The sequence below is a fragment of the Ceratotherium simum genome, chromosome 5 (assembly GCF_057802395.1).
Source record: "Ceratotherium simum simum isolate JZ-2026a chromosome 5, ASM5780239v1, whole genome shotgun sequence".
Lineage (NCBI taxonomy): Eukaryota > Metazoa > Chordata > Mammalia > Perissodactyla > Rhinocerotidae > Ceratotherium > Ceratotherium simum.
In genome coordinates, this window is record NC_141904.1 from 83,267,950 (window position 1) to 83,288,432 (window position 20,483).

Here is a 20,483-nt window from a genome sequence, read left to right on the forward strand (position 1 = left end):
TATCTGTAGTACTCTCGTCGAAATGTAGCTTAGTGGCCTTTTTATATTTGCATTACAATGAAATACGTTACCAGAATTTATTATTAACTCCTTTCCAAGATTGTGTATAGAAAATGCATACACAAAATTGTCTCACTTTACATTTTTGTTATATTTTACATTTGGACAGAAAAATGAGAGCACTAAGGGAATAGAAGGAGGAGGAAACACTGGCAGATAATTTGGAATAAGATAGCAATGGGTTTCGAAGACTGTTGCATGAACAGTGTTGACTATCAGGAACAAAAATGGAAATAATCTTTAGATTTTGGGTTTTATTCGTTATGTGCAAAAATTGTGGAATTCCTGCTATCTGCCAAGTTCTGTGCTGAATGTTAAAGATAAAAAGCCAGATAAACTTGGTCTTTGCCCTTGTAGAACATACAGTTTAGTGGAAGAACAAGCAAGACATTGTAATAGGTCGACAGCTGGGGGAAGCACAGTGTGCTGTAATAAACAGCAAAGAGGCGGTGAACTCAGTGGGGCAGGGAGTTGGGGCTCTGCTGTGGCAGTCAAGAACGAACTTGGCAGATGGACGATGAATTGGGGAGGAGTTTCCAAGTGTAGGTTTTCTAGAGCTAGCTTGCTAAAATATAAACCAGAAATCATTTACTTTCTCTTTTTACCCTGGTTTCCCTATGTGTAAGACAAGAACAGTAGTAAATCCCTAGGTGTGTCTTGAAGAGTTGAGCATATTTAAGAACCCTGAAGCATTGGCTTTTTCTTTTTTGTGTGTTTGTTTCTTTCTTTTTTCCTCTCTCTCTCTTTTTTTAAACAACTAACTTTAAGGATTTCTAGGGAATGAGGAAGAGCTATTAGAATCACCCAGGAGGCTTTTTCAAACTACACAAGCTCCCAGCTCTCCACCCTTCCATTTCTAGGTGCTACCATTGTTGCAAACAGTGATAGCACGCTTCTGTTACTGGGTAAGTGTAATCTCGCAGGTTTTTGTGAAGGCAGAAAAAAGATTGAGGTCTACTGGTGAACACCATTCTTCAAAAATGTCATCTAGTGTATTCTCTTCTCCTTACTAATTTCTGAGAGATTTAAATATGTAGCTGTGCTTGCTCAGATCTCTCTCACACCTGAAAAAAGTCAGCAGTGTTGGTGCCTGCTTTGTTTGCATGGCTTGCTAGTGGTTTACTAGGGTTTCATCTTCTTTCCCCATTGCTAGTGATCCTCTAACGATGCCTAGCTAGAGTCCTGTTTGCTGTTTTCTTCCTAGGTGTCCCTGTTGGAGTACCGCAAACGGAAACAAGAAGCCAAGGAGAATTCTGCCAGTGGGGGAGGGGACTCTGCACAGAGCAAAAGCAAGTCTGCAGGAGCTGGGCAGAGCGGCAGTAACTCACTGTCAGATGCTGGTGCCCATGGTGTGCAGGGGTCCTCAGCCCGGACTCCATCTTCCCCTCACACAAAATTCTCCCCATCCCATTCCTCTACGTCACATATGGAGGCGGTCAGCCCATCAGATTCCAGAGGCACTTCATCTCACTGCAGACCTCAAGAGAATATCAGCAGTAGGTGGTAAGTTTGTGTTTGATGCTTTAGTAATTAAATTCAGGAGGGAGGTATACATCTAGAATCATTCCCAGTTTTACCTAAAATGTTTGGGAACACTTATCTGAGAAAGCCAGCCAACAGTGTCATCTCTCCTGTTCAGCTGATTTATAATAGTATCAGCCACAACCCCCTAGCCTTACAGAAGCAAAGAATTGCCACCGAGCCTGCGGAACACTACTTTGGACAGCGTATAGTTGTGGACACAGACAACTGTTTTATTTGCTGGGCACTAACACTGCCTCTTCTATTTTCTCATTTTGTATGAAAGGTAAGTCAGCAGTTCAGCTCATTCCCCTTAAATGAACAACAGATGTCTCAATTCCATACGGCCAGCATATACAGAGAAAAGGCGTATTCTGAAAGGACTTGTCTGGTTTAGTGGAGAACACAAATAAATAATACTAGTGGCAAGTACTGAGCATCAAGTGAGTGAAGTAGAGAATGAGGCAGGTCAGGGATCTTGAGCTGAAGAATTAAAGTCTGGGAAAGAAGAGACTTGGCTCAAATGAGTAATGTTCATTAATCTATGAAACAGTTAAACTACTACTGTGTGCCAGGCACATAACTTCACAGAAGAGAAAATTTAGCATTTCAAAATGGAGGTTAAAAGAAGTAGACATCTTTAAACCTACTTTTTCCTTGATTGCCTTTTCTTTACAAGTATTTTTCTTCTGTGCCTGATGTAGTTTGAGGCAGAGAAAATATCTTGTTTTAAATTGGTGCTGGGGAAAGTAATGTTTAAAAGGATGTTTTAAGAGAATACGTTGTACAACCTTCGTCAGAGCTTCACTTGTTCCAGACTTGACTCTGAAGTCCTGTGGCATAAACTTGCACCCTGTTGCCTTCACAGGATGGTTCCCACGTCAGTAGAACGACTTCGAGAGGGAGGGAGCATCCCCAAGGTCCTCAGAACCAGTGTGAGGGTGGCCCAAAAAGGAGAGCCTTCTCCCACTTGGGAAAGTACCATCACAGAGAAAGACTCAGGTGAGCCCATGGCCTTCTTCTGCCAGCCAGGTTCAGGGACACGTGAGCCAGGCTCCACACAGTTCACATCAAATGCTGGGCTGAGGTGAGTCAGTTTCTTATGCAGTTGGGCTCCACTATATGCGAGGTTGCAGCTCAGTCTTGCTTCCACTCTTTTGGGCTATAGCATTCTTAAGATCTAGCATTGCTTGCTCTCTGTCTGCTCTCTTTTCCCAAGGGATACCTTTCTGTAACTCATCTCTCCAAAGGGCTGAAAATCCACTTGATGAAAGATGAAGAGACAGGAGGAGACAGGAATCAGATCAGGCATTTAAACCATAGCCCATAATTAACCACTCCTTTTGCCCTTCTGGCATACTGCACTCACCTGATTTGTCAGAAAGAGAGCAGCATGGGTTGGTGATGGTATTGATGATTTGATGAACAATGGCTATTTTGTGCTTATTCTAAGAAGCCAAGTTGACTTTATATCACCTTCCAGACCCTGCAGATGGAGAAGGCCCGGAGACACTGAGCTCAGCACTCTCTAAAGGAGCAGCCGTTTACAGCCCTTCCAGATACAGCTACCAGGTGAGACAGGAAATTGCTCATCTCTGGGCATAGAGAATATGTTCTGGGTTCCAAATGTTTTGTGATCCTGGCCATCCTTTGCAGTTGAGATGCCGTCTTTGCATATAATTTCGGCAGCCTTGGAAATAAGTCATCATCTGCTCACCTTCAGGTAATAAATCATGCCAGAAAAATAAATAAAGTGACCAGAGACAGCCATTTTACTGTCTTGGGTATCCTAAAAAGAACAAATGGTTAAGAGGATGAAGAAGAAGAAGAAAAAAAAGTAGGGTATTTCAAATACTCACAAGCCTAGATGGCTTAAATACGGACTTTTTCACCTCCTTATGCTTTTCCTCCTAACTCTTTCTAGCTCCTGCAGTGTGATAGTCCACGGACAGAATCACAAAGCCTCCTTCAACAGAGTTCCTCCCCCTTTAGAGGACATCCTACCCAATCTCCAGGATACAGTTATCGAACTACTGCACTGAGACCTGGAAATCCCCCCTCTCATGGTTCTTCAGAATCCTCCCTCTCTTCTACGTCGTATTCCAGCCCTGCCCACCCTGTGTCCACAGACTCGTTGGCCCCATTTACGGGGACACCAGGGTATTACAGCAGCCAGCCACATTCTGGAAACAGCACCGGCAGCAATCTTCCAAGGAGGAGCTGCCCTTCTAGTGCTGCTAGCCCTAGCCCACAGGGCCCCTCAGACTCGCCGACCTCAGACTTGGTTTCCCAGCCCAGCACAGGAACTCTGAGTTCCACCTCCTTTCCTCAGAACTCTAGGTCGTCATTGCCATCAGACTTACGGACTATCAGTCTGCCCAGTGCTGGGCAGTCAGCTGCCTACCAGGCCTCCAGGGTATCTGCGGTTTCCAATTCACAGCACTACTCACACCGCGGGAGTGGGGGTGTGCACCAGTACCGACTCCAGCCACTGCAAGGGTCAGGAGTCAAGACTCAGACAGGACTTTCCTAGGGCTTCTGGATTTGGGCAAACAGAACTGAATGAGCCCATAGCTGCTTCCTTCCAGCTGCCTCTGGAACCTAGGCCGAGCATATTGCTAGGGAAGGGGGTACAAGGTGCCAGAGGATTGGGTCTGGTCGACAAGAAACAAGACTTGTGGTCGCGACTGGCTCTGGCCTTGGAGAAAGATGTAAATCTTGTCTGAAGCAGAGACTATAAAGAAGTTTCTCCCTGCTGTTAAGGGTACATTGTTGACAAGCAAATGGTGTTTCGGTTAGTAATGGTTCTAAGTGCAATGAGTTGTGTTGAAGCCTTTGTCTCCCATCCTTGCCTGTAGCCTGTAGTCACTTGTGCAGTGAGGACATCTTTTTAAATACAAAAAAAAAAAAAAAAAACCATTTTTTTCTTTCAAAGGAAAAAAAGTGAAAAGAGCCAATCTCAAAGCCCCAAGCCATCTGAGTAGTGTTAGGGTTTTATGCACTTAAGAAAAAAGGTAGGTATGTAAATGTTCACCCTAAGACAACCATTCCAAAAGCAGATATCTGGCCAAGATGTGTCCACCAAGAATACTCCCTACCTTTGTCTTAAAATCACCAGGAAATAGGCAGGGACAGTGAAGCTTGGAATGTGGTCTGACAGAGGGGTGCCTGGCTCCCTGAAGAAAAGCTTGAGGTCAACTCTTGATTATTCAGGAGCAGATTATCCTTGGAGATTGTCTGAGCCCCCAGCTGTTACCATCTCACTCCTCCTCCCCAAGCTATTTCACAGCTCAGTAGCCCGTGAAGTAAATAGGCAAAGAAAAGTGGAATGATAAGTGAGATAGGCCAGTTGCATTGCCACTTATCAGCTGTTGGCAATAAGTTTGATTAGGAAGGATCCCAAGTAGTTTGGGAATTCTTTGAATTTTATTTTTTCTACTCCCAATTAATCAGGAGTTGACGATCCAATGAGTAGGACCGCCTCCGTGATTGGGGAGCATGCACTCGTGACTGCAGGGTAAGAGTGGAAAGATGTTTGTGGAGTGGCACTGACAGGGCTGTGATTGTGTGTGGGCATGTCCCACGTTTCGTTGGGGGATGCTTTTGAGAGTGGCCCAGGTGAGAGAGTTATAAAGCCACCCACACACCTAACACTGTTCAGGATGAGAGACGAGAGCAGACTGGCTTCTCCCCATCAGTGCATTGTGCCTGTTGTACACCCCTGGAGGAGCCCTGGAGCCAGCCCAGGTGGGGTACACAATCTTTTTAAATTCCATACGGTTGCCAGCTTATTTCTTTCACTTGTTTACTGTAATATCCGGTGTGTTTTTATTTATCTAATTTTGTATTCAGTTATAACCATGGTAGGGGTAGCAAATATATGACAGGTGTAATCCCTGGTGCTGCAGTGGACCTTACTTCTTTTCTTTTGGACAAGATAATACTGTGAGTCTCCCTCCTTCCTTCCCTCCGATTTGTTTTCTCCTTTCTTCTCCAGCCTCTTGCATCCCCTTCCTTTCTACCCTCTCCTACAACTATCAAATGCACAGTCTTCTCTCTTTGTGTGTGACTGTTACAAAATTTCACTTTTTCAAAATTGAAATCAGGTGTTTGCTCAAATGAGGGGAGATTTTTTTTTTTTTAATGCTGGGACCTCAGCAGAATACTTTTCTTTTTGTTGTTTCCCCCACAAACCCATCAGTCTGGGAGAGCGTTGGGAGTGGAAATCACGTTGCCTGGGATGCTGGTTTCTTTGTATATTATATAATACGTATGTAAATGTCTCTCCATTTGGGCTGGGGTTTGCATTCTCCCCTTGGCTGTTAACCGAGGGGAGAGGCCAGCGGGCAGGCGGCCCTCACCCTGCCTGGCACGTGCAGAGACCCCAGCCACTCTGTGTGGGCAGGGTGCTGTCAAGACCAGACCTCTGGGGGGGGTGGGGGCGGGGGGGTGGGGGGAACTCTTGGAAGGGAAGAAGTATCACTTCTTTCTCAAGTGGAGTGTTTACACCTTGCTGTAACATTTGAACTTTCACAAGAGATGTAATAATTTTGATAATAAAATTCTTAACCATAATAATCATAAAGTTGAGAACTTTGTTCAACTCTATGACCTTCCCTTACCTGGTTTTCCTAACACTATCATTACCTGAAGACGGCAGGATGGACCCACCTTCAGGAGAATGTGCTCTTGGTGGAGTTGTTTTCCTCATAATGGGGCCAGGAATACAGATGGATCTTCCTTCAGCCTTTTATGATTAAGGTCAGGCCAGTGTTTGGGCAAGTCTGCAGCAGTGGAACTGAACACTGCAAACTGACTTGAACCGGCCTGGAGTTTCTGACCTTGGCCTCATTCATTTAGAAACTACATATTGCCCTTTTTCTTTTCCATCCAAAAACAATACCCAGCAGTTTTTGGTGATGGGTTTATGCTGATTAAAATGGGGATGGGAGTGGACAGATAAGGTCTCTGCTCTTATGGAGCTTACATTTTAGAGCAGGGTAAGAACTAAACCAGTTCGTAATTCAAATAGTCTTTACCATGTTACTGTTCCATAGTAGATACACCAACTAGGGAGGTTGAAGGGGCCACTCTAGGTTGGTTAATCAGGGAAGGTCTCTGAGGAATTGATGTTTAAGCTGAAACCTCAGTAATAAGGAGGCAGTCATGAAATGATATAAATAAAGATCATTCCTGGAGAGTTAGAACAGCAGGTGCGAAGCCTTGGAGGAAGAAAAGCCTTGGTTGGGATATAGTGAATGACCAGGGTGGGGAAAGGGCGTAGCAGATAACCAGTAAGACAGAAAGATAGGGGTCGGATCATGTACGGCAGGGGTCAGCAAACTGTTTTCTATAAAGGGCAAGTTAGTAAATACTTAGGCTTTGCAAGCCATGTGATCTCTGTCACAACTATTTAACTCTGCCATTGCAGTACAAAAACAGCCATAGGCCACTCATGGCTGTGCTCCAATAAAACTATATTTACGGAAACATGGAGAGTCAGATTTGGCCTGCAGGCTGTGATTTGCTCGTCCCTGATGTGGAGCCTTGTGGGTTAATTTAAAGAATCTCAATTCTAAATACAGTGGGAAAGTCCTTGCAGAATTTTAAGCAGAGAAGTGGTATGGTCTAATTTGTGTAAGATTTGTTGGTTAAAAATTACTCTTAATTGTTTTAATCCTGGGGGAGAGATGAATAGAAACCAGGAAACAGTTTCGAAACTAGAGCAGTTATTTAGGCAAGCAGCAATACCATGGTGCTTGTATTAAGATGGCAGTAATGGGGATAAGAAGTTGTGGAATCAGAATATGTTTTGCAAATAAATAGCATTGCTTGCAGATAGATGGGTGTGGCAGGGTTTTGCTCTAACATTTGTTTGAGAAATATTTACTGAGGCCTATGATAGACTACATTTTGCTAAGCACAAAAGGGATTCAAAGATGGAAAAGATGCTATCCATTTCTTGAAGGAGCTTAGGAAGTAATCAGTTGGAGATGTAATAAAAATTATTGTTTTTCTTAGAAGACCCTTCCAAAATGCCTGTAGGAATACCTAAGTAACCTTCCACCAGCCACAACCGAATTCTGCCTGCGGTAGGAGGAGGAAAGGTGCATGTTCGTCTTTACAAAGCATTTTCCTATAGGGGCCGGCCCGGTGGCGCAAGCAGTTAAGTGTGCACACTCCGCTGCGGCGGCCTGGGGTTCGCTGGTTCAGATCCCGGGCGCGCACCGAAGCACCACTTGTCAAGCCATGCTTTGGTGGCGTCCCATATAAAGTGGAGGAAGATGTTAGCCCAGGGCCAGTCTTCCTCAGAAAAAAAAAAAAAGAGGATTGGCAGATGTTAGCTCAGGACTGATCTTCCTCACCAAATAAATAAATAAATAAGCATTTTCATATACAGTGTCTTATTTGGTCTCATAATTCTGTGATGAAAGCAAGCCAAGTGCTAGTATTTAAAGATGAGAAATTGAAGTCTAGTTCAGTGTTCCAGGTGTACCACAGGGCTTCTGATAATGAATAAGCCCATCTGATTTTTGCCAGAATTGGAAGGTTCTATTCCGTAATCATTTACGAAACACCTGTTGTGTGCTAGGCTGTATGTAAGGTGCTAAGAATATGAAGATGAGTAGGTCAGCCAATTGCCTGATTAGGGATTACTAGTCTGCTTGCTACTCTATTACTAGGTACTTTGCTTTTGGTATGTATAGATATAAGAAGCTGAACAGTATTAAAGAATTAAGCTGGTGCCACGGTGCACCTTATATATGACTACAGTTTACCAGGCTCTTCCATTTATGTTATCAGCTATCTCATTCACACTTAAAGTATAAGGTAGGTATTATTCTCATTTTATAATTTTTTTAGTGAATTTCAGAGGATACGATTTGTCCAAGATTTCTCTCTTCTAAATGGCAGACCCAAACCGACAGTCTTGGGAATTTTGCAATTTACCCAGGAAACAGACAGCTAATGATACTGTGAAACTGTGACTAGAAATCACTTGACGAGCTGAAAAAGTATATTATACCCTTTCCTACCTTAAAAACAGCAGTCGGGACTTTTTGGCCCTGAGGCGTCAGTTTGATGGTTGCAGGGTTCTCTGTTTAGCAGAGGTCACCCCAAAGAAAAAAATACAATATTCACATGGAGTAGGCCATTCACTTTGAAAGTACACTGATTATCAATTCATCATCCAGAGCCAGGACAGCCTCCATAACCTGCTGTGAGGTTCAGAGAGAGAAAGGGGTTTGCCAAGGTTCTTAATATACCCTGTGCTGTATATTGATAAAGGAAACAGCTTGGAGAAAAGCGTAGTTATTGAAGGAGATGGTGTTCCCCTATAGCTTTTATCTGCTACATTCAAATCTTACCTGGCAGGGCTCTCCCCGTGGCGTAGCGGTTAAGTGCGCGCGCTCCGCTACTGGCGGCCCGGGTTCAGATCCTGGGCGCGCACCGACGCACCGCTTCTCCGGCCATGCTGAGGCCACGCCCCACATAAAGCAACTAGAAGGATGTCCAACTATGACATACAACTGTCTACTGGGGCTTTGGGGGGAAAAAAAGGAGGAGGATTGGCAATAGATGTTACCTCAGAGCCGGTCTTCCTCAGCAAAATGAGGAGGATTAGTATGGATGTTAGCTCAGGGCTGATCTTCCTCACAAAAAAAAAAAAAGAAAAAACTTACCTGGCAGAGATTCTGAGATAACAGTTTTGAATATTTCTCAAATCCCCCTAAAAGCGCACAAAGCAGTCATCATAGCTCAACAAAACCTTGGGCAACTTTACAGGAAAACGAGGTGTCTCCATGAGCCCCAAAACAAAAGGTGGGTAGAAATAAACCACCAATAGCCACAAGACCTGCACGATATCACCTTTTGTTCCAGAGGAAGCAATGGAGCATCTGATGGATCTTAGAACTCCAAAACAAGTACTCACTTGGAAGTTCAGCAAGCCAGTTTGAAAACAGCCAAAACTGGCAGGGATTTGCAGTGAATACAAAGGATGCTTGGTTAGGTCTAAAGGATCTGCAGCAGTCTGGGGTCAAGAAAATTGTAACCAGCAAAGTCTCCCAGAGAAAACTCCACACTGAAAAGAAACTCGTGGTAGAATCCAAATTGAGCAAAACAGTCGAAATAGGAATTGGCGGGGTGTGGGGGGGAGCACATTAAATGAAGTATTTTGAGGAAGAGTGAAACTAGGATTGTCCCATTAAATCTAGAAAGTATTGTCCTAGGAACAATACAGTTATGTACCACATATGACTTTTCAGTCAACAACAGACTACATATACCACAGTGGTCCCTTAAGATTGGTACCATATAGGCTAGGTGTGTAGTAGGCTATACCATTTGGGTTTGTATAAGTACACTGTATGATGTTCACACAATGACAAAATTGCCTAATTATGCATTTCTCGATGTATCCTTGTTAAGCAACTCATGACTATATAAGGATATTAAAGAATGTATCTTGTTTTTTAACTCCTGAGAGAAACAATTAGTCATAGAGTTCTAAGCGTATTCTGTGCTGAATTTAAACAGCTATTGTTTGCACAGTCCATATTTTAATGTTTTACATACAAAACAAGTACTGTAGAACTTTGAAACTAGAAAAATTCATAAATCATGCCACCCTTCTAAAAGTGCAGAAAAACTAACTTGTACAAATATTGTAACAGGATCAAAGTCAAATCCCAAACAGTTATAAGAAAGTAAGGAGCAGAATAATATCCCCACAGACAATAAAAACATGCTAAAGACATACAGATAAACATTTAAAAAGTGACAAATATCAGGGCTGGCCTGGTGGCGCAATTGGTTAAGTGCGCGCGCTCCGCTGTGGCGGCCTGGGGTTTGCCGGTTCGGATCCCGGGCACACACCAACACACTGCTTGGCAAGCCATGCTGTGGCGGCATCCCATATAAAACGGAGGAAGATGGGCACAAATGTTAGCCCAGGGCCAGTCTTCATCAGCACAAAAAAAAAAGAGGAGGATTGGCGGATGTTAGCACAGGGCTGATCTCACACACACACACAAAAAAGTGACAGCTTCAAAAACTAGGAATAAAGGGGAACTTCCTCAACTTGATAAAGAACAGCTACAAAAACCTATAGCTAACATCATACTTAATGGTGAGAAACTAGAAGATTTCCCACTAAGATCTAGAAGAAAGCAAGGATGTCCACTCTCATCACTCTTAAAAACATTGTTCTGGAAGTCCTAGCTAGTGCAATAGGACAAGAAAAGGAAATAACAGGTATACAGATTGGGAGGGAAGAGATAATACTGTTTTTGTTCATAGATGACATAATTGTTTTGTAGGAGATCCAAAAGAATCAACCAAAAAACAAACAAGTGGAACTAATAAGCAATTGTAGAAAGGTTGCAGGATACAAGGTTAATATACAAATGTCAATTGCTTTCCTATATCCAAACAACCACCAATTGGAATTTGGAAATTAAAATACATTAAAAACATTTCTATTAGCACCCCAAAAAATAAAATAGGTATAAATCTAACAAAATACATACAAGACCTATATGGAAAAAACTACAAAACTGATGAGAGAAATCAAAGAAGAACTAAATAAACAGAGGAATATTCCATGGTCATGGATAGGAAGACTCAGTGTCAGGATGTCAGTTCTCAACTTGATCTATAGATTCAGAATCTCAGCAAGTTATTTTGTGGATATCAATAGACTAATTCTAAAGTTTATATGGAGAGGCAAAAGACCCAGAATAGCCAACACAATGTTGAAAGAGAAGAACCAAGTCAGGACTGAAACTATCTGACTTCAAGACTTACTATCAAGCTACAGTAATCAAGGTAGTGTGGTACTGAGGTCGATGGAACAGAATAGAGCAGCCAGAAATAGACCCACACAAATATAGTCAACTGATATTTGACAAATAAGTAAAGACAATACAATGCAGAAAAGATAGTCTTTTCAACAAATGGTGCCAGAACAACTAGACATCCACATGCAAAAAATGAATCTAGACACAGACCTTACACCCTTCGCAAAAATTAACTCAAAATGGATCATGGACCTAAATGCAAAAGTATTAAACGCCTAAAAGATAACATAAGAGAAAATCTAAAAAACATTGGGTTTGGCAATGTTTTTAGATACAACACCAAAGTCCCCAACCATGAAAGAAATAATTGGTAAGCTGGACTTCATAAAAAGTTAACTTCTACTCTGCAGATGACACTACCAAGTAAATGAGAAGACAAGCCACAGACTGGGAGAAAATATTTGCAAAAGATATATCTGATAAAGGACTTATCCAAAATATACAAAGCACTTTTAAAACTCAACAATAAGAAAACGACCTACAGGGCCGGCCCCATGGCTTGGCAGTTAAGTGCGCGTGCTCCGCTGCTGGTGGCCCGGGTTCGGATCCCAGGTGCGCACCGGCGCACCGCTTGTCCAGCCATGCTGAGGCCGCATCCCACATACAGCAACTAGAAGGATGTGCAGCTATGACATACAACTATCTACTGGGGCTTTGGGTGGAAAAATAAATAAATAAAATTATTAAAAAAAAAAAAAGAAAGAAAAGAAAACAACCTACAGATTCAATGTAGGCTCTATCAAAATTCCAATGGTATTTTTCACAGAAATAGAACAAACAATCCTAAAATTTGTATGGAACCACAAAAGACCCTGAATAGCTAAAGCAATCTTGAGAAAGAAGAACAAAGCTGGAGGCATCACACTTCCTGACTTCAAACTATATCACAAAGCCATAATCATCAAAACAGTATGGTATTGGCATAAAAACAGACACGTAGATCAGTGGAACAGAATAGAGAGACGAGAAATGAACCCATGCATATACAATCAATTAATTTATGACAAGGGAGCCAAGAATATATAATGTGGAAAGGACAGTCTCTTCAATAAATGGTGTTGAGAAAACTGGACCACTGTGTTATACCTTACACAAAATTAACTCAAATGGATTAAAGACTTTAATGTAAGACCTGAAACCATAAAAATCCTACAGAAAAACATAGTAAGCTCCTTGACATTGGTCTTGGTGACAATTTTTTGGATTTGACAACAAAAGCAAAAATAAACAAACTAAAAAGCTTCTGCACAGTGAAGGAAACTATCAACAAAATGAAAGGCAACCTACCAAATGGGAGAAAATATTTGTAAATCATATCTGATAAGGGATTAATATCCAAAATATATAAAGAACCCATACAACTCAATAGCAAAAAAATCCAAACAGTCCAATAAAAAAATGGACAGAGGACTTGAATTCACATTTTTCCAAAGAAGACATGCAGATGACCAACAGGTACGTGAAAAGATACTCAACATCTTTAATCAGCAGCGAAATACCAATCAAAACCACAATGAGATACCACCTCATACCTGTCAGAATGGCTGTTATCAGGAAGACAATAAGTGTTAGTGAGGATGTGGAGAAAAAGGAAGCCCTCGTGCACTGTTGTTGGGAATGTAAATTGCTGCAGCTACTATGGAAAACAGTATGGAGGTTCCTCAAAAAATTAAAAATAGAACAACCATGTGATCCAGTAATTCCACTTCTGGGTATGTATTTATCTGAAAAACGAAAACACTAACTCAAAAAGATACCTGCACCCCCATGTTCATAACAGCATTATTTACAGTAGCCAATTTATGGAAACAATCTAAGTGACCATCAATGTGTGAATATATAAAGAAAATGTATATATGCAATGGAATATTATTCATCCATAAAAAAGAAGAAAATCCTGCTATTTGTGACAACATGGATGGACCTCGAAGGCATTATACTAATTGAAGTAAGTCAGACAGAGAAAGACAAATACCGTATGATCTCACTTATATGTGGAATTTTAAAAGAAAAAGCAAAAACAAAACAAACTCATGGATACAGAGAACATACTGGTGGTTGCCAGAGGTGGGGAATAGGGGTAGGCAAAATGAATGAAGGTGATCATAAGGTCAAACTTGCAGTTATAAGTCATGGGGATGTGATGTACAGCATGGTGACTATAGTTAATGCTGTATTGCATGTTTGCAAGTTGCTAACGGAGTAGATCTTAAGAGTTCTCATCACCAAAAAAAAATTTTGTAACTATGGTGATGGATGTTATAGACATTGTGGTGATCATTTCACAGTATATACATATATCAAATTATGTTGTACACCGGAAACTAATATAATGTTATATGTCAATTATATCTCAATTTAAAAAACCCCCAGGGGCCAGCCTGGTGGCATAGTGGTTAAGTTTGCGCGCTCCGCTTCAGTGGCCCAGGGTTTGCAGGTTCAGGTCCCAGGCACAGACCTACACACCGCTCATCAAGCCATGCTGTGGAGGCGTCCCACATAAAAAAATAGAGGAGGATGGGCACAGATGTTAGCTCAGGACCAATCTTCCTCAGGAAAAAAGAAAAACCCAGTAAGATGAGAGGAGTGCAACAGCAGATATACGTAGCCTTCGTGTTTTAGGTCCAGCCTACACTTCCTCTATTTAGCCTTATTTCCTCTATTTAAAACTTTTGTGTCACCCAATATGACTATAATTTCCTTAAGGTCAGGATTTTACTATGTTTATTCTCCACAGAGTCTTGTATACAGGATGTGCTTAATTCTTTGAGAAATTGACAGAAGAGAAGTGAGAAGAAAAAAAGAAGAGATATAACCTTTTGGAGAAATAAATGGATTTTCGTAATTTCTTAGAAGATCCAGTAGATAAAATTGAGGTCATAAAGTACAAGTTAAAGAAAAGTTCTACCTGAAGAAAGTTACAAAACAGAAATGGTGGTGAAGAAAAGGAGTAGTGTTTAATTTACTAATAAAAAGTTTAGCAAATCAGTAGGGCACATTGGTTTTTAAAGGCTCTGCTTCAAAATATGCATACATTTTAAGGTCCATTGGTATTGATACCCACCAATAAAGCCTACTAGAGCTCTTCAATTCAATAAAGCTTTATTTGTGGTTATCTGCAGAATGCTTTCCTCTCCTTGGCGACAAAAAAGCAACTTGATTAAAAAATGGGCAAAAGATCTGAACAGACACTTCATATACAGATAAATAAGCATGGCAAATAAGCATATGAAAAGATGCTCAACATCATATGTCATTAGGGAATTGCAAATTAAAACAATAATGAGATGTCACTACATGCCTATTAGAATGGCCAAAATCCAAAACACTGACAATACCAAACGCTGTTGAAGATGTGGGGCAACACGAACACTCATTCATTGCTGGTGGGAATGCAAAATGGTACAGCCACATGGGAAGATAGTTTGCAGTTTCTTACAAAACTAAACAAAATCTTACCATACAATCCAGCAATTGTGCTCCTTGATATTTACCCAAAGAAGCTGAAAACGTATCTCCACACAAAAACCTGCACATGGATGTTTACAGCAGCTTTATTGATAATTAACAAAACTTGGAAGCAACCAAGATGTCCTTCAGTAGGTGTATCAATAAATAAACTGGTACATCCGGAAAATGGAATATTTTTCAGCGCTAAAATGAAATGAGCTATCAAGCCATGAAAAAACATGGAGAAACCTTTAATGCATATTACTAGTGAAAGAAGCCAGTCTGAAAAGGTACTATATGATTCCAATTATATGGCCTTCTAGAAAATGCAAAACTATGGAGACAGTAAAAAGATAAGGGGTTGGGAGAGAGGAATGAATCAGTGGAGCACAGAATTTTTAAGGTAATGAAACTGTTTTGTATGATACTGTAATGGTAGATACATGTCATTATACGTTTGTCCAAACCCATAGAATGTACAACACCAAGGTGAACCCTGGGAGCCGACCCCGTGGCATAGCGGTGAAGTGCGCACGCTCTGCTGCTGGTGGCCCAGGTTCGGATCCCAGGCGCACACCGACACACTGCTTGTCAAGCCATACTGTGGCAGCACCCCATATAAAGTGGAGGAAGATGGGCACGGATGTTAGCCCAGGGCCAGTCTTCCTCAGCAAAAAGAGGAGGATTGGCATGGATGTTAGCTTAGGGCTGACCTTTCTCACAAAAACAAACAAACAAAAAAAGAGTGAACCCTGAAGTAAACTATGGACTAATGGACTTCAGGTGAAAGTGATGTGTCAATATAGGTTCATCAATCGTAAGAAATGTACCACTCTTGGTGGACGATGTTAATAATGTGGGAGGCTGTGCATGTGTGGGACAGGGAGAATATAGGAAACCTCTGTACCTTCTGCTTAATTTTGCTGTGAACTGAAAACTGCTTTAAAAGATACTCTTTTTTAAAAAATGACAAATATAGAAGACAGGAAAAAAAAGACACAACATGTGTGTAATAGGGGTTTCCAAACACAAAAAAGCAAGAGAAGAGAACAAATATCAAAATTTATAATTCAAGAAAACTTTCCTGAAATATTTTAAACTACAATTGAAAGAGTATTGCATATCTAGTAAATTCAACCCAGAATGACCAATATCAAGACATTCTAGTAAAATTGCTGGAGTTTAAAGAAAATGAAAGAATCTTGAGTATCCAAGCCCTCAAAAAGTTGCTGATAATGGAAAGAAAATTAAGCATATCATGTTTTTTGACAGCAACAATTTATGGCAAAAGAAATGGAGTAATATATTTAAAATACTCAAACTATGAGCCAACAGTATCATACCAACTGAACTGACTTTCAAGTATAATAGCAGCAAACTGTCGTCAGCAAGCAAGAACTTGGGGAATTTATTTCTGTTAATTCTTTCTTAGGAATCTTTTAGAAACTGAGCTTCAGACAACCAAACTGTCTTGGAAACATCAACATAAAGTCTGGTAGTGATTAATTACATACAGTTAACTACATGTAAAACTAAGACTAAATGAGGGATATAAGGAGAGAGTATAGTATAAAATGGTTTATGTGGCCTAAGCAATGTGTAGATACAGTGCAACTATAAAAAAAAATAAGAAAAGAATGTTTTTAGTAATATTGGTGGCAGTATATCTGAGGGCTTTAATGTGGGATAAAGCAAATGAATCCAATGTCCTTGAGAACCAGGATTCTCAGTGTAGGGGAAAAAGGATAGATGTTAAGATAGATGTTAAGCCAAAACCTTCCATATGTCTGTATTAACTCATGAGGTATTTTATCATGGATAGATAGATTAGATAGATAAATAGATCCCATATCTATATATATGTAAGTTTTGTGTGTCTGTGTCTTAGCTTTGTCAACTGAAAAGGCTTAGAAACAGGGCTTCTTAGAGAAATGGCTGATTTTGGTCTGAGGGAGGAAATGCACAAGATCGGTCTGGAACATCTTGTGATACCAGAGAGCAAGGATACTATCAGAGATAATTAAGGTTAGGTTTAAAAGATTCACACCAACTTAAAGAGGCTTATTCTGACCAATGATGGGACATATTAAGTATTAATTAAAATAATAAATATAACAGAACCAACTACATCAAATATGTTTAAATCCATGAGTTCATAACGGTACCAAAACATAATAATTGTCCCTCTCTGGAGGATGTTTGGGAACCACCTCTAGTTTTGAAAACTGGTAAACAAAGGGAAAGACTCCAGCATTTTTCTTGCCTTTTCCTGTACAAGTTGTACCACTGGCTAAGTAGATCGCAAATGAGGATGTTTCCCTTTCTGGAAGCATTCCCACAAATAACTAAAGAGAGAATGATTGAATTGGAGCATCATTATTTTGCAACCCCTAACGACACAAAAACAACTAGACATTATGTATCTCTTGATGAAGAAAGCCAACTGTGAAGCAGTCATTAAAATGTGCATACACATGCTGAATAAGCATCTAGAACCAATTACCAATTTGCTGGAAATACAGAGGACAGAGTTGTACCCTGTTAAACTACACCACAAGGATGAAACCAGCAAAATACCAACTGAAGAACACTACATAACAGATGGTCCAGTTTCTTCAACAAATGGCAAAGAGCGATAAAAAGAAATGAAGTGAGGAAAGATATCTCAAAACCAAGTCAAAGCTAAACTATTTCGTTTAAAGATGCTCACGTGGGTGAAAAAAATTGTAAATAAAAGTTGGGAAGTGATTACCATAAAAATCAAATAGTGGTTACTCTCAGGAGGGAAGGAAGGGCATAGTGTTTGGGAGCACATAAAGGGCTTCTGGGGTGGCTAGCAAGATTCTATCTTTGGTAATGGTTAAAAGAGTATTTTATAATAATGCTTCTCTCTACCTGTACAATTATTTTATGCTGCAACACGTTTAACAAAACAAAAAACAATCTTACCACTATAAACAGGCAAACAACCCTGCCACTAATTGGCCTGAGATCATTTGAGCCCAGGACCTGTGTCTGGTTTATTTTTGTATTCCAAGGGCCTAGCAGTACCTGACCAGAACAGGCATTCAATAAATATTTTGTTCAATGAGTAAATGAATTTGAAGAAGCCTCCAACCCACTTAGGTTGAGTTCCTGCACCTACTTTGGCACTTAAATGAGCTGTCCAGCACCTCCAGATCTGCTTGGGTGCCAGCAGCCGGCAAGACCAGTCCTTTTGCTCTGCCTACGTGGACTGGAAAGGTTTCCAACTAGAACTCTATTTGAAACTTTGCGTCTGAAACTTCATATTCCTGTTACCCTTAGTCCCCTCCCGAGATGAGAGTTCTCTGTGTCATCTGGCTCCCTGGTGCTCTTTACTCTTACCATGTGTTTCTCTTTGTCTGTCTCGTCCTCTTCCAACTTTTCTGCTGTGCTCTCTGGTCACCTCGTTTCTTTGATAGGCAAACAACTACGTCCCCCATCTTGTCTATTGGCCTTTACTGAAATACGGTTCTCTCCTTATGTCACCACCTCCTTTGCAGCCCTTTTAAGTGGAGGCTGCTCCTTCTCTCACATCCTGTTGCATAGAGGTCCTCCCCAAATGTTTCCAGACAAATACATCTTGTCCCTCAAATAAAAATTCCCACTCTACTGATGCACACAACATCTGGTTATTGCACTTTTAGCCCTCTTTATTGTTGTCATCTTTTAACCTTCCAACCACTTGCTTTGATTCTTGAACAGTTTTGGCTTGTCTTCACCCCAATTTTTGCCATTATCCTCACCTTTGGGTGGACATCCTAACCAGGGTGCCTCGTATCTCAAAGTCTTTAGGAATTACTCAGAATATTCAGGTCAAACGCTCAGCTTTCTAACCACAATCTCTCATCCTTCCAGCTCTTTCACGTAAATTTTAGCCCCTTAGTTCCTCCATTTTCTCCATATATGCCTCATTCCAGGCTCTCCTTATTCAATACCCAGCCTAGATCTCATGGTGGGTCTCTGAAACATTCTTTCAGGACACTTGGTTTATCTCACTCCTACCTCTCAGTCTACAGTCTACCTTCTCTGTGCCTGCCCTCCTGTCTCTTGGTGCCACCATAAATTCATGATCATCCATCAGTCCTTTTATTTATCCTTATTTATCCTTTGACAGCTCCTTTAGCAACTGTTCCAAACTTTCACCACTCTTCTCAGACCCCCAGCTCATTCCCTTCTCTTTCAGTAGGCAATCTTGCTTCCTGCTTAACTGAGAAAACGGATGCCATCAGGCAAGAGCTCCCTAAACTTTGCACATTCCTGTACCCCAAAAAGGCTTCCTCGCCCCTTCCATCTGTCATCTCTCTTTATCTTTAAACTCTTACTGGCCATGACCTATGAGCAGTCAGAACGCTTCTATATTTAAAGAAAGAGAGATTCCACATCCTTCTCTAGATTACATGTTGATCTTTGTCCACTGCTGGTTCACTATGTATACTTAATACTTCCTGAATGAATTTCAGTCACTCATTTCTCCTTATTCACACTTCTCCAAAAAGTGATCTTCACTCAGTCACCTCCCATTCTCTCCCTGAGCAGACCTCAGTTTGGCTCTCCCCACACTCCTCTGAACATGCTCTCACCAAATTCAGCAGTGACCTCCTTGTTCCCAAACCCAGTGGATACATTTTTCATTCCCTAGTTCTGGACCTTTCTCCTCCATCTGACTAGTTGACCTTCCCCTTGAACCCTAAATCCTTGGTTTCCCTAACTGCACATCCTCATGGTTCTCCTCATAGCTCTGACTCTTCCGCTGTATTCTTCTCTTGGATGTCCATTTCTCTGACCTTTATATGTTGGTGTTTCCCAGCGTTCCATAGCCCCATGTTCTTTTCACACTACACAGTCACTCTGAGCAAGCTCATCTGTGCTTTGCTTTTCAGCCACTACCTGTATGCTCATGTTTCCGGCCCAGATCTTTCTCTGGAGCTCCCAAATCCATCTAAGTCAACCGACTACTGGACAGCTCCACCAGGATGTACCACATGCATATTAAACTTAGCATGTCTCAAATTGAACTGACCATCTTGCTCCCCTGAGGTACTGACAAATCTTTCTTGTCCCCAAGCAAAAAATTTAGCTGTTATTCTTGATGCCACTCGTTTTCCCTTATGCCCACAATCAGTCAGTTACCAAGTGTCCTCAATTCTACTTCCTAAATACCGAATTTCTTATCTCTCTCAGACCCACTGCCACCACTTTGCTTCAGGCCAGACTTCTGGTTTCCCTTTCATTAAAATTGTCTCCCTCTAATTCAGCCCCCTAACACCGCAACCAGAGAGAGCTTTCTAGAATGCAAATCTAATTGTGTCCATCTCCTGCTTAAAAACTTCCCATGGTTCCCCATTGCTCTTATGTCTGGACCCCTGTACACAGCCTCCGCTCTTTCATCATCTGGCCTGTGCCTGTCTCTCCAGACTATCTCTGACCCGCCCTGCCTCACACTTTACAGCTCAGCAGTATTAAAATGCTCTTAGTTCTCCAAAAGTACAGTGCTGTTTCTTACCTCAGTCTCTTTCCTCAAGCCGCCTTCTCTTTCATGTGCAGCTTTCCTGACCCTTGCCTGCC

At 41.2% G+C, this 20,483-nt stretch overlaps 1 protein-coding gene across 17 annotated transcripts in view; it reads left to right on the top strand.

The window, feature by feature from the left end:
• SETD5 (SET domain containing 5) overlaps nucleotides 1-6,011 on the top strand; it is a 76,233-nt gene extending 70,222 nt beyond the window's left edge. For all 17 annotated transcript variants that reach the window (XM_014797593.2, XM_087431413.1, XM_014797597.2 and 14 more), the window contains 4 exons: nucleotides 1,265-1,563; nucleotides 2,450-2,583; nucleotides 3,065-3,153; nucleotides 3,506-6,011. In XM_014797593.2, coding sequence (XP_014653079.2) covers nucleotides 1,265-1,563; nucleotides 2,450-2,583; nucleotides 3,065-3,153; nucleotides 3,506-4,114 — 1,131 coding nt within the window. In that variant the 3' untranslated portion in view covers nucleotides 4,115-6,011. The remainder of the gene's footprint in view (nucleotides 1-1,264; nucleotides 1,564-2,449; nucleotides 2,584-3,064; nucleotides 3,154-3,505) is intronic.
• Nucleotides 6,012-20,483: the final 14,472 nt, after the last annotated feature.